Source organism: Balaenoptera physalus (assembly GCF_965194825.1).
Source record: "Balaenoptera physalus genome assembly, chromosome: 18".
NCBI classification, from domain to species: Eukaryota; Metazoa; Chordata; class Mammalia; order Artiodactyla; family Balaenopteridae; genus Balaenoptera; species Balaenoptera physalus.
The window spans coordinates 63,400,355-63,414,889 of record NC_138899.1 but is presented as its reverse complement, the minus strand read 5'-3'; the positions used below and the strand labels follow the sequence as shown (position 1 = coordinate 63,414,889).

General features: G+C 35.0%; 1 protein-coding gene across 6 annotated transcripts in view; it reads left to right on the top strand.

Annotated features, from left to right (window-relative positions):
* CAB39L (calcium binding protein 39 like) overlaps positions 1–14,535 on the top strand; it is a 94,499-nt gene that overhangs the window by 42,686 nt on the left and 37,278 nt on the right. For all 6 annotated transcript variants that reach the window (XM_082434505.1, XM_082434502.1, XM_082434504.1 and 3 more), the window contains 2 exons: positions 4,652–4,793; positions 9,217–9,381. In XM_082434505.1, coding sequence (XP_082290631.1) covers positions 4,683–4,793; positions 9,217–9,381 — 276 coding nt within the window. In that variant the 5' untranslated portion in view covers positions 4,652–4,682. The remainder of the gene's footprint in view (positions 1–4,651; positions 4,794–9,216; positions 9,382–14,535) is intronic.

The following is a 14,535-nucleotide window of genomic DNA, read 5'->3' as shown; positions in this document are numbered from 1 at the left end:
TTAGTAGAAGTGTGAAAGCATGTATAGGTAAGGGTACATGATAAATAGGTACAGTATGAGCCAGAGGGAAATGGGATCAGAAAATTGTACCAAGGGTGTTGCTTTAGTTGTTTTATTTTTTAATCTGGGTGGTAAATATACAGGAACTTGTTACATTGTTCTCTATTTCTTCTTCTAGATGCCCTAAATATTTTATTTAAACTAAATTAAATTAAAATACGTAGGGGAAAAAGTCCTGTTGAAGCATTTTGATTGGCTTGATGGTGTCACAATCCATTTGTGAGCCAATTGCTGTAGCCAGGGCAGTGGAAGGAATACTCTGGCCCTGCCTGGGTCATGTCCCCACCCTTTTGGTAGGGTTGGGTGGGAAGGAGAGCAGACAGGTCTAGCACCAGAAAAAACAGGCACCAAAAAGTACCAGAGATTTTCTTTTCTTTTACTTTTCTGATTCAGTTATTTCTAATTCTATTGTTATTTCCATCATTCTTTTCTTGAGATTTTTGAGGCAGTTTCCTTTTTAACTTATTTAGTTGAATCCTTATTTATTTTTATTCCCACATGAATGAATGGTAGATTTACACTCTCCCAAATGTTCTGCCAGCAATATCAAGGCTCCCTTTCAAGAACTATTTCTGGCTTTTAGCATTTATTTTCTTGAACTCTTGTGGGTTTGACTCCATCTCATCTTTTTGTAAAAATTTTAGTGACTGTACACAGTCTGTTCACACATAAATATGTTGGCTAGAGACTTAATTGTGAGGTTATAGACTTTCCCTTTCAGAACTCTGTAGACTCTCTCCATGGTTTTATGACATGTAGTTTTATGGAAGTCCAAAGACAACTTAATTTTTATCCTTTTTGTTGTTGACAGTCATTTTGTAGGAATGAGCTTTAAGAGAAGAATGTTGGTTTCTTCTAAAAGCCACAAGGCACTGAATTTGGGGTCTCATCATTAATCCCAACTAGAAAAATCCTGTAAATGACCACATTTAGATCTTTTTTTCTGCTTAAGCTGTTTTATCTTTGTTGCTTCTCTCCATTTTTTAGTTCCTTTTGCATTTGTTATCTTCCGCCACCTCTTTTCATTGTTGTAATACCCGTTTTTATAGGATATAACACTGTATCTTCTCCATATTTCCATAATGTATACTATACACACATACACACGAACACATGCCGAGTACCTTTTCTCCATCATTTAAGTTTGTTTAACCTTTTCTGGCATTCTGGCAAAACCCTTTGTGTGGCTGTGTCTCCCACGACACTGTGCACCCTCTGAGGCTTATTTTGCATTTACTAGTGCAACACCTCACACCTTACAGGTGCTCAGTAAATATTTTCTGAATGAATAAATATAGGCTAACTAATTGTGTACGTTTTGGTTGTCCTCAATCAATTTTCTGTGGGGTCATTTCTGCTGTATGCAGATTTGGATTGCCATGCTGCATTTTGGGGTGTTTCTGTATATGTGTGTATGTTATGTGTTTTTGATCTTTTATCTTGACCAGCTCTCTTTTTGTCTAAGTTCTTCTCTTCCTTTTTTTAATTTTTATTTTACCAATTATATCTATTCTATCTCCTACAGAGAATTAATTTTGGAAGTAACCTTTCCTGTCGAAGTCCACAGGGCATTTCTCCTCTTTGCTTGTGCTTTTTTTTTTTTTTTAGTAGAACCTATTTATTTGTTGTTTATTCTGTTCACTTACTTTGGAAAGTGGAAAAGTACAATAGGGCCCATGTCAGTCCTCTGATATTTGCGTGCTGCATGGCCTGCTGTCAGCACTAACACTGGAGGGCAGGTTCACGTGTGCAACCTCACCACAGTTTTCAGTGCCCAGGAGGCATTCACCTAGCGTCAGTCTGTTGGACTTAGCATGGCATCTTCTCCTGTTCCTGCTTCTTGTGTTGTTGAAATATAACGTGTGTTCTAAAAACTCTGACGTAGAATTTATTACTACTACCACTTTATCCCAAGGAGGCACCATTTTCAGGACTCCACCTTACATACTTTATCTTTGGCCTTGATGGAGTTAGAATGGGTGTGGACCAGTGATGAATATGCTAGAGCTCCCTGTATTTGGCCTATCTAATTCAAAATATGATGCTCTATCTTTCTTTAAGAATCCCCCTTACAGTATAAAGGTTCCTCAAAAAATTAAAAATAGAACTACCATATGATATAGCAATTCCAATTCTGGGTACTTATCCGAGGAACATGAAAAAGCTAATTCATAAAGAAATATGCACCCTCATGTTTACTGCGGCATTATTTACAATAGCCAAGATATGGAAACAACCTAAGTGCCCATCAATGGATGAACAGATAAAGCATATGTTCTATGTGTGTGTGTGTGTGTGTGTGTGTGTGTGTGTGTGTGTATATATGTATATGTATAATGGAATATTATTCAGCCATAAAAAGAATGAAATCTTGCCATTTGTGGCAACATGGATGGGCCTTTGAGGGCATTATGCTAAGTGAAATAAATCAGAAAAAGACATATACTGTATGATCTCACTTATATGTGGAATCTAAAAAAACCAAAAACCAAGCTCATAAGTACACAGAACAAATTGGTTGTTGCCAGAGGCAGAGGGTGGGGTGTGGATGAAATGGGTGAAGGGGGTCAAAAGGTACAAACTTCCGGTTACAAAATAAGTAAGTCATGGGGATGTATTAAAAAATAAAATAAGGTAACTAAACGGGTACTAACAAATAAATATAATGTATCTGGGCTTTCCCAGAGCATTTGGCAAAATTTTTCTTGATATCTTCGTGAATGAGATGAAAAAAAATATGAGTTAAATGATATGACTAGGTGAATTCACAGTTAAAAAACAAAACACTCATTTTACAGATAGAGCAAATGACGTGCAGACAAGGGTGATAATTTCTGAATCATAGTGGATGAATTACCAACTCAGAACAATTTGGGGGTTTAAGTACCTCCTGTTTGTTTAGCAGGTATGTTGACTGCCAGTTAGCATTATTCTTGATCACAAACAACGAATACTGAAGAAATTTCTTGGAAGGGTATAAGGTAACTCAGAGATCTGACAGAAGTCCTAGGGAACCAGATTTGGGAAGTAGGAGTCTAGGGAGATGAAGTAAATATTTAGAACCATAGCCAAGGTTATGCCAGAGGAATAACTGCTTAGAGTATTGCTATCAACTGCTGTGTACATTTGTGTGTAATATTCTTTATTGATTAATTGCATCATTGTTAATAAGAAAAATATGAGGAAAAATGGAATTAACGCAAAAGTCTATCAATAAAGGTATTGGTAAAATAAATTATATAATAATTTAATAAGAAATTACCAAATACTGGAAGTAGTTACATAATATGTCTGTATAATGGATATTGCTATAAAAATATTGTAGTGCATCTAAACATATACTCATAGAATGATATTCAAGATATAAAAAGTGGGGAAAAGTTGAAAAATACTATATTTAGTATTTATTCTATTTCGGTTTTAAAAAATATATTTTTATATACATAGAAAAAATTCAGGAGGAATATGTATCAAAACTGATAATAGTTGTTGCCTCTGGATGACGGGTTAATGGGAGCCTTTGATTTATTACATCATATTTCTGTAATGTTTGAAATATTTTTGCTAATAAATGTAAAGTAAATGAATATGCCTCTACTAACTGGAGCCTTTAATTTTAGATTTTTTTCTAAAAAAAACCCCACATTTTTAGTGTAAATAGGGCAATGACAGCTATATTTGGCTTTCTCTGCTCTATGTAAATAGATGTTCTCAAAAAGAAGAACTGATTTTCCTGTTCCCCTCCCACCTCACCCCCCATCATGGTAGTCCTCATTTCATCAGTGAGTATGGCCAGCTGAATATTTGAAGAGTAAATAAAAAACAGATTCTAAACAATTTTACATTGTAATTTTGTGATTGCTATGGAGTGGCATGTTTTTAAATATGGCTTTACCAAAGTATGTGGATCCTAATCCCACTTTTATTTTACATGTTTTATTTTATCTATGATTATTATTATCACCATCATCATCATCATCATCACTCTCTTTAGTCAAAATATCCAGTTTTAAATATCAGGTTATTCTCTAAAAATACTCCTTTTCCCATTCTTGCATAAATCTTGAATTTCTATTATAGGAAAGATTTTAAACTTTGAGTAAAAACTTTTAGGTAAACTTTAAAAAATAATCTTTCTTAAAATATTTTATATTAATTTAAATTTGGCACAAAACTTGGTGAAACTTGTTTTATTTTTTTTTAAATATTTATGTATTTATTTATTTTGCTTCGCCAGGTCTTAGTTCTGGTACGCAGGATCTTTAGTTGCAGCATGCAGATTCTTTAGTTGATATGTGGGATCTTTAGTTGTGGCATGCGGGACCTTTAGTTGCGGCATGTGGGATCTTTAGTTGCGGCATGTGGGATCTAGTTCCCTGACCAGGGATCGAACCCGAGCCCCCTGCATTGGGAGCACAGAGTCTCAACTGCTGGACCACCAGGGAAGTCCCAATGAAACTTGTTTTAGTTTGACTGATTTTAATGTTTCATATTACTGAATTGGTTATTGAAAACTTATAAGACATTTTGGTATAACAATTTAATCATGTTAAGAATTATAATTTTTGTTTATTTGTTTGTTTGTTTTTAGCATTTCACATTGGAAGAAGAAATTTCTATAGATGAAAAAAATGCCTTTGTTTAGTAAATCACACAAGAATCCAGCAGAAATCGTGAAAATTCTGAAAGACAACATGGCCATTTTGGAAAAGCAAGACAAAAAGACAGATAAGGTATGAGCTAAATAATAACATTTTTATTAAAATACATGAATAGACCAAAAAAGCCAATGTAAAAGCTTAATGAAGAATCCTAACCATGGTCTGTGATGCACTTGTAGGGTCTTTGTAAGTACGTTTAAATTGATTCCAGGTTTTATGCAACTGATAATTGTTGAGTCTGTTGTCTTGAACTCTTCGTTCACTTTCTAGAGCCTATGACCAACCTTGGATCCCTCTAGACTTAAACTAAGGGGTAACACCCCACCCTCCGCCTCTGGCAACCACCAATCCATTTCAGTCATAAACAAGAATGATATCTTGCCATTTGCAGCAACATGGATGGACCTAGAGGTCCATTATGCTAAGAGAAATAAGTCAGAGAAAGGCAAATACTGTGTGATTTCACTTATATGTGGAATCTAAAAAACAAAACAAAACAAATGAACAAATATAAAGCAGAAACAGAGTTATAGATACAGAGAACAAACACGTGGTTGCCAGAGGGGAGGTGGGTTGGCGTTGGAGGGGGAAGAAATTGCTGAGGGAGATTGAGGTACAAACTTCCAGTTGCATGGGTGTGAAAGGTACAGTGTAGAGAATATAGTTAATAACTATGTAATACCTTTGTATGGTGACATATCGTAACTAGACTTATTGTGGTGATCATTTTGGGTTTTTTTATATATATATATTTTAAATATTTATTTATTTATTTGGCTGCGCCAGGTCTTAGTTGCAGCACACGGGATCTTCGTTGCGGTGTGCGGGATCTTTTAGTTGCAGCATGCAGGCTCTTAGTTGTGGCATGCGGGATCCAGTTCCCTGACCAGGGATCGAACCCGGGCCCTCTGCATTTGGAGCTCAGAGTCTTAACTGCTGGACACCAGGGAAGTCCTGTGGTGATCATTTTGAAATGTATAGAAATGTTGAATCACTATGTTGTAAAACAGAAACTAACAGTGTCGTAGGTCAATTATACTTCAAAAACAAACAAAGAAACTCAGAAAAAGAGATCAGATTTGTGGTTACCAGAGGCAGGGGTATTGGGGAGAGGGAATTGGATGTAGACAGTCAAAAGGTACAAACTTCCAGTTGTAAGATAAGTAGGTACTAGGGGTGTAAGGTACAACATGATAAATGTAAGTAACACTGCTGTATGTTATGTATGGAAGTTATTAAGAGAATAAATCCTGAATTCTCATCACAAGGAAAAATATATTCTTTTCTTCTCTGTTTCTTTAATTTTGTATCTATATGCAATGATGGATGTTCACTAAACTTATTGTGATAATCATTTCATGATGTATGTAAGTCAAATCATTATGCTGTACACCTGAAATTTATACAGTGCTGTATGTCAATTATATTTTAATAAAACTGGAAGGAAAAAAACTCAGAATGAAAAAAAAAATCTAAGGGGTTATACTGGTGTATAATATTATACTGACATGGAGGGTAAAAAGTTTATATTTAAAGATCAACTGATAGTTTCTATTACAGTGCAGCCTCTTTTTTTTTTTTTTTTTTTTTTGGCACACCACGCAGCATGTGGGATCTTAGTTCTCTGACCAAGGATCGAACCCGCACCCCCTGCAGTGGAAACGCGGAGTCCTAACCACTGGACTGCCAGAGAATTCCCAGTGCAGCCTCATTTTAACATTGTTTTAAAGTCCTACCAAGAAGGGCTTCCTCAGAGGAAGGGGTTTTTAGTAATTTAGTTATTCCTTCCAAGGGACATTGAATCCTACATATATAATTTGTCTCTAAAGTGACTAGTTTATGGCAAGATTCAAGATATCTGTAAAATAAATACCCTTGAGTTAATAGCATCTTTCTGTCCCAGTGCATGATACAACATTGTATTCTTGTAATGAAGTAGAAATATATTTTTTATCCTATATCTTGTAAAGAATGTAGAAATATATTTTTATTTCTAGTGTACTTTGTAATATTGAGCGAAATATTGGCTCAATAGAATGAAGAAATGACCTTCATATAAAAGTGAATCTAAATAACATGAGAGGAAAAAGGAAAAGACATAAAAAGACACTAATTTTCATTAGTGATCAGGAAAAGGCCAATTAGAACAATAGTAAATTCGTATTACATTCCTACTATCTTGTCAAAAATGAAAAATGTCTGATGGTATTAAATGTTGACAAGTGTGGAGAGCAATAAGAACTTTCATTCACTGTGAGTGATAAAGTATAAATTGGTGTTTGGAAATGAGTTTAGTATATTATCTGTTAAATATGAAGATATACATGTTCTAAGACCCTGCAGTTCCCCTCCTAGTATAAACTCTAGAGATGTTCTTGCAAACATGCACCAGGATGCGTGTCAAGAATGTTCATAGCACTGTTGTTCATAGTAACCCCTCAGTGGAAACAACCCTGATGTCCATCAACAGCAGAAGTGAGAAGTTGTGGTCCAGCCATTGATGGAATACTATAGAGCAAAGAATGTTAAAGAACTGCTGCTACATGCAGCGGCAAGGATGAACCTCCCAAATACAGTGTTGAGTGAAAGAAGCAAGTCATGAGAGGGTACAGGTACTATTCCAAATCAGCAGAACTAAACTGTGTTGTTTTGGGATACAAACATAGGTGAGAAAACTATAAAGAAAAGTAAATAAATGATTGTCATCAAAAACATAAAAGGATTTACTTCCGGCTGAAAGAGGGGCATTCAAGTGACTTCTGGGATGCTAAAAATGTTCTATTTCTTGACCTCTTTTATGGTCAAACGGGTGTTTGCTTTATAATTATTCTTAACTCTATATATGTTTAAAGTAATCTTCTGTGGATATATGTCACAATTTAAGGAACTTCCAACCTTTAATAAATTAAGGATTGCTTTAGCAATATCATAAAATGTATCTGGAAATTAATTTTTTAAGTAGTGTCATGCTACTATGAGTTACTTTTACTATTTTGCCTTATTCTCCTCATTTCCTTCTTCAATTATAATGATTAGAATACAATACTTGAAAGTAATAAAACTATATTTCTTTAAAAACATTCAGCAAATTGTTAACTAATTGGCCTGTTTTTTTTCTTCACCTGTTTTTTTTTTTTTCTTTTGGTATCCCATGCTTGCTTGCTTTCTTTCTTTCTTTATCTTCACCTGTTTTTAAAAAAATTTTCTATTGAGTATAATTAAGATACCATATAATCCACCATTTTAAAGTGTACAATTCAGTGGTTATTAGTTTATTCACAAGGTTGTGTGACCATCACCACTATCTAATTTCAGAACATTTTCAGCACCTCGTTCTCCCTTACCCAGGCCCTAATACTCACTAATGTACTTTCTACCTCTATGTATTCTCCTATTATTCTTTAAAATGTAATGAGGGCTTCCCTGGTGGTGCAGTGGCTAAGAATCTGCCTGCCGATGCAGGGGACATGGGTTCGAGCCCTGGTCTGGGAAGATCCCACATGCCGCGGATTAACTAAGCCCGTGTGCCACAACTGCTGAGCCTGCACTCTAGAACCCGAGAGACACAACTACTGAAGCCCGCACGCCTGGAGCCCGTGCTCCGCAACAAGAGAAGCCACCACAATGAGAAGCCCGCGCACCACAACGAAGAGTAGCCCCTGCTCGCGGCAACTAGAGAAAAGCTCGCGTGCAGCAACAAAGAGCCAACACAGCCTAAAATAAAATAAATTAATTAAAAAAAAAATTTTTTTAAGAATTAATAAAAGCAAAGTAACATATAAAATATGAGGACATTTTAAAAAATGTAGTGAGAATTTTTGCTTTTTTTTTTAAAGTTTCATAAATAACAAAAAGATAATGGTTATGTGTGAGGGATCAGTGGATTGACAAAGGTTATGGGTTTTGACAATATATGATTTTGTACCTACTCCATTAAAAAAACCAGAATAATAGGGATTTGTTGAAAACCATTAACAAATGATTTAAATAAAGACTACTAGCTACTGATAAGTCTTCAAAATGGACTGAATTTAATTTATAAGTTAAATTTATAATTAATTACTAGTAAAGTTCAGTATGAGTATGATTTAAGGAAGTTCATGGGGACTTCCCTGGCGGTCCAGTGGTTAAGACTCCACACTTCCACTGCAGGGGGTGTGGGTTCGATCCCTGGTCAGGGAACTAAGATCCCACGTGCTGCACAGTGCAGCCAAAAAGTAAAAACATTTTTTTTAATTAAAAAAAATATTTTTTAAATAAAGGAATATCATTTCAATTATTCTAAGTAGAAATACTAAAGATCTCTCTTTTATAAATTAACTTTAGTAACGTTTTCTGAAATAAAAAACGCAGTGCTTACTGAATGGTTTTTGTTTGTAACTGTACAGAGTTCTTTAATCATAAATAAGCAGGGCTCAATAAGTGGTTTTTGTTTGTTTGTTTATAACCTGAAATTTTTTATTACTCAACTATTAGCATACTTTTTGGTCACTAGGCTTCAGAAGAAGTGTCGAAATCACTGCAAGCAATGAAAGAAATTCTGTGTGGAACAAGTGACAAGGAACCCCCAACAGAAGCTGTGGCTCAGCTAGCACAAGAACTCTACAATAGTGGGCTGCTGGTGACACTGATAGCCGACCTACAGCTGATAGACTTTGAGGTAAACTATCTGCAAAAGGATGACAATTCTGCTTTTCAATTTTTATGTACATACCAATATTTGACTGTAATTTTTTATTATTACTGTTTATATATTATTTAAAATCCTATTTTCCCCTGAAAGTTCTAAAATCATCTTAATCGTTTTTTTAAAAAAGCAAAACGTATACTGGAATTAAGTTTTATGCAGCTAAGTAAGGAAGTTACTGGTCAATAATAATAATAATAATAGATAACATTTGTTGAGTGCTTACTGCATGTTGTACAGTTTCCAAGCACTCATCTCATTTAATTCTTTTTTTTTTTTTTTTTCACACACACACACTGTATTTTATTTTTACAAGAGATAAATAGACTGACACCAAGCATTGTACATGGATGACCACAACAAAAGCAACAATGATTGCAATTACCAAACATGAAACACACTCATACTATGTCATAATATTGACATTCAGTCCAGTAATCCTCCACTGTTCATTTAATTCTTAAAGCAACCTATATATGATTGGTACTATTAGTCTTGTTTTACAGGTGAAGACCCTAAAGTTCAAAGATATTAAATAATTTCCCCAAAGTCACTCAGTTACTAAGAGCCTAAGCTGAGATTCAAACTTATTGTCTCCAGACCTGTTTCTTTAATTGAAATATTTATACCAATGATTTAAGAAGTTTGTTCAATGCTACTAATACAGGATATTTATCTCATTTTGAAAGCAATTATACCTAATTACCTAAATAATAAAACAACACCTAGAAACATAAGTGGTGAATATGTGTAAGCATTTTATTATCTATGGTACATCTAACTTAGAACAGTGGTTTTTCAATGAAATATATATACGTAAGGCACATTTCAATGATGGAAGTCTTGGTTTTGATTTGTTTGTTGTTTTGTTACTACTATCAGGCTTTTGATACTCTCAGGTAAGTGCTTGGATCTCCATTAATTCTCAAAGATAGAAGAGAATGGAGATTTCTGAAGTAAATTGCTTTTAGTTTTGTCACCAAGGAAGTTAAAAGAAACTCATTACAGTGATTAGACCAAGATAAGGTCAGGGCTCTGGGGATCTGTGGAAATACTAGCCCACAGCTCTCTGGATGGTTTAGATAGGGGAAGATTTTGGCCGACTGGAGCAGAGGAGGAGGAATACAGGGCAAGACTGCTCTGGAGATGTGAAGTCAGGTGTGTTGACTAGAAACTACACTGACTGAGGGCCTCTCAGGGCCCAGACTTCAACTCAGCCTTCCTTTCAGAAACACCTGTTTTTTTCTTTCCTTCCCTCTCTTATCTGTTTCTCTAACCTTGACATTTTCTGCTCAATAATCTCCTTTCCTACTTTTTCCTCTTGCCTGGCTTGTCACTCTCCCTCCCCATCTTACTCCCCATTTCCTTTTTAAACCTGGCATTTGTGGAATTAAAGTGTAGTTTTATCATTGTGTTTACATACTTTCATGTTTTTTAAATTTAGTTTAAAATGAAGTATTATGGACATTTGTAGGAGCTGTGCATAGTGGAAAAACACTTGACTTGGATTTAGGATTGTTTATAGAGTCCCTGCTCTGCCATTTGATAGTTAGTATCATAACCTCTTTGAGACTAAACTTTCTCATCTATAAAATAGGAATAATATGAACTTATATCGTTGTTTTAAAATATTAAACAAAGCAAAATATATATACATATACATGTTATGGAAGAACACTAAATACATGTGCAAATATATACAGATGTCAGATAGCATATTTTCATCTTCTCTCTTTCTCAAACTTAAGTTAAATGTAAGCTGGTTTATTTTTGTTATAACCTTTGATGTTTGTTTCTTTATTATTTTAGTTTTAAATTTAGTTGGTGAGTGACCATAACTGGGAAACTCCCTGCTCTTGGAATACAGTATTATATTTCTATAAATCTCCCCTTGTTTTGCACATTCCCCTGAAAGCAGCAATGTATTAAGCTATTATCATCACTAATTAACATGTTAGCTTGAGTTAGTTTATGAGATTAGCTTAATTTGCAATGGGATGCTGGAAGGAATATGACCAAGATTGGTTATGTTTTGAAGAATGAGTCAGGGATGAGATGTCATCAGGTCCAGTGACCTGGAGAAGCCTTGAGCGACCACAGAATAGCATAGGTTCAAAGTGCTCTCCAAGAATTGGGGAGATGGGAATAGGCCAGAGAAAAACTTTGGGTGCCTCACAACTTTGTGCAGCTTTGGCTTAGAAAACAAAAGAAGAACAGTAAAAAAACACTTACGCAAATTTCCCTTATTTTACATGGAATACTGGAAATAAATATAGAGAAGTTTACTTAAAAATTATTTGGGGATTAAGACATTCAATTGCCTAAAAATTGATTTATACATTATCAAGTAGAGTAAACTTTTATTCTCTGGAATCCTTGGGGAAAAAATTATCTTTCTGAATATGTGCATTTTCCATGTAGCTAAAGATTAACTCTTCAAATGAAGAAAGTTAAGTAGATTACTTTTGTGGATTACTTTACATTTTCTTTATAACATGCATTGTATACTTGCCTCTCCTCCAAAATTATATACTAGATGTAATAATTTTTTACTGATGACTCAACACTATCATTATGAAGGTATCATGATAATTGCAGACAGTTCTTTTTTTCAGCTTTATTGAGGAATAATTGACCAGACGGTTCTTGACTTTGTTCATTCAGTTGATGCCTAGAACATAGTTATAAATGAATATAAATGAATGTGATATTCAGTAGGTGAAGCTGTCCTCCTCAATCAAACCCATAGAAAATAAATACTTATAAATACTTCTTGGTTGAATGAATGAATGAAGAACAGTTAAAATTGAAAATGGTTCAGTTTTAAGCATTCCACCAGCTATATACTCATAGTATTTTCAGGAAGGATGCACCATTACTAGCATTATGAGCCCGCTTGCAGAAATGTGCTGTGTATTTCTATGGACTGGAAGCATGAATGATCAGCCCACAGGCAGCAACTTTCCTTCTCAAGCTTAAAGTATCCATATAAACTAGTGACCATTTGATAAAACTCCCCCTAACTTCAAAACTCAGTCTAATCACACAGAACCCCACCCTCCTCATCTCTTGGTTCTTAGGTAGCCCTGGTACAGCTCCTTCTGGATTGAGAGTATCTTGAGTACTAGGACTGCATTTCCCACGCCTAGTTCCATATCTATTGGTTGGATGAATGAATCAATGTAGGTATGAGAATGAGAAATAGAAGCATAGGTGAGGGAATTGGAACAAAGGAAGATGTCCTGAAGCACAGCAGTAAGCCACTTTTCTTAAAGAATTAGTAAATATGTAGAGCATAATTCAAGAATAATGATAATACTTCAGTAAGTGAATAGCCTCTCCTGGGGCTTCTTTGAAGAGTATAACAGTCATTTGACTGTAAAATCTTTGGTATATTTTTATAACAGGAAAGGAAAATTATTACTTTACGGAAGGGCTGCAGCTTTTGCCAGGTAACCTAAAAGGATGGAGCATTCCTTACAGAAAAAAAAAAAAAAAAAGAACTTTTGTTTAGAAGACACCTACATGGGCTTTTTTGTTAGTTGTGAAAAGTGAGGTCTCTAGGCAATGTTTGGAAGGAAAAAGACTGAAAGAAAAGAGCTTAGATTCCCTTTGCAGAGTAAAATAACAGAAATTTGAGAAATGCCGTCTCTTTGGCTAAATTTGATAGGAGTAGGAAATAGAAGAGAGATAGGAGAAGGGTTTGGAGTAAGGGAGAGAGAAGGCTCCAGAGCCACGACAGAGGAAGGGGCTTAAGGAAAAAGACGATCAGGAATGCTGAGGAATCTTTAATAATCTTTAATTATGATGTGTAGGATTCAATTTGAAGTTGTTTCTGCACTGTGCTATAATTACCCTTTGTTACCCTTAAACCCTTGATAAAAGAACTATGTACTGATAGTATATGTCAAATGAAGGAGAAGAGGCGGTTTTCTATACTTGGATAAACAGTATATAAAATAACTAGTTGAGAAAATAACTAGTTGTAGAAGGCAAGACAATGAACAAGGGCTGAGAGGAGCTAGGAGCAGGGATTTGAACTCCAGAGCTGACAACAGTGATGGTGGCCCAAGGCATTGGTTTAGATTGGGTAGCAGAGACTGACTCAGGAATCTGTGTGGCAAACCCATTTTCTTCTTCAGGAATCAGGAGGAAAGTGGTCCATTGGGGTGAGGAAAGTACTGGAGGATCCTGCTGTTATGTGAATAATGGCTAGTTAGAAGACAGACCTTTGGGTTAAAATTGTTTGAAAGAAAATCTCATTACTTTATAGCCATAAATTTTTGTCTAATCCTTTAAGCCTTAAAATTGCTGACAGAAAAAAAATACTTCAGCATATTCTTATGAGGTTAAAAAAAAAGAGTTATGGCTGAGATTGCAAGGTTTCTGATTTGTGGGCTCAGGATCAAACTCAGAGCTGTGTTTTTTGATGTTTGGCCACTATTCAAGACACAGCTTTAGACTCTTTGATGTTTTGAAACACAATGTGATAAGAGATCAAAGGATGAAAATGTATTGCGTGTAAGAGTTGATGCATTCATTTTAAAGGCAGGTGTGCCTTGTGGAAATAGGGTGGATGCAAAGTCAACTGTTCAGTTTGAATTAGAAAGCAGTTCAAAGAAGCAGAAAACTTCCTAGGGAGGGTGGGAGGGAGATGCAAGAGGGAGGGGATATGGGGGTATATGTATACGTATAGCTGATTCACCTTGTTATACAGCGGAAACTAACACAACATTGAAAAGCAATTATACTCCAATAAAGATGTTAAAAAAAAAAAAGCAGAAAACTTCCTACTGTGATAATTTAATCTCTAATGATTATTTCTTGCTATGTTTTTTAAAAAATAAGCAAAATAAGCACTCCAGGATCAGCTTCTCAACAAGCCATTTTATGGTCCTAAGTTTTTGAAAATTTCCATCCCCTAAAGATCCTTTTCTGTTCCCTGGCCCTCATTAAAAACTGGTCCTTAACCTTTGGTTTTATTACTATAAAAATGAGAAATCAGAAAGCCTTGAGACACAAGCTTTGACTGTACTTCATGCATTTAACAATTTGAAATGCTTACTATATGTGTAGGGCATTGATTTTATTTGATCTTGATTTTTTTGGTTGTTTATATATTTTGTA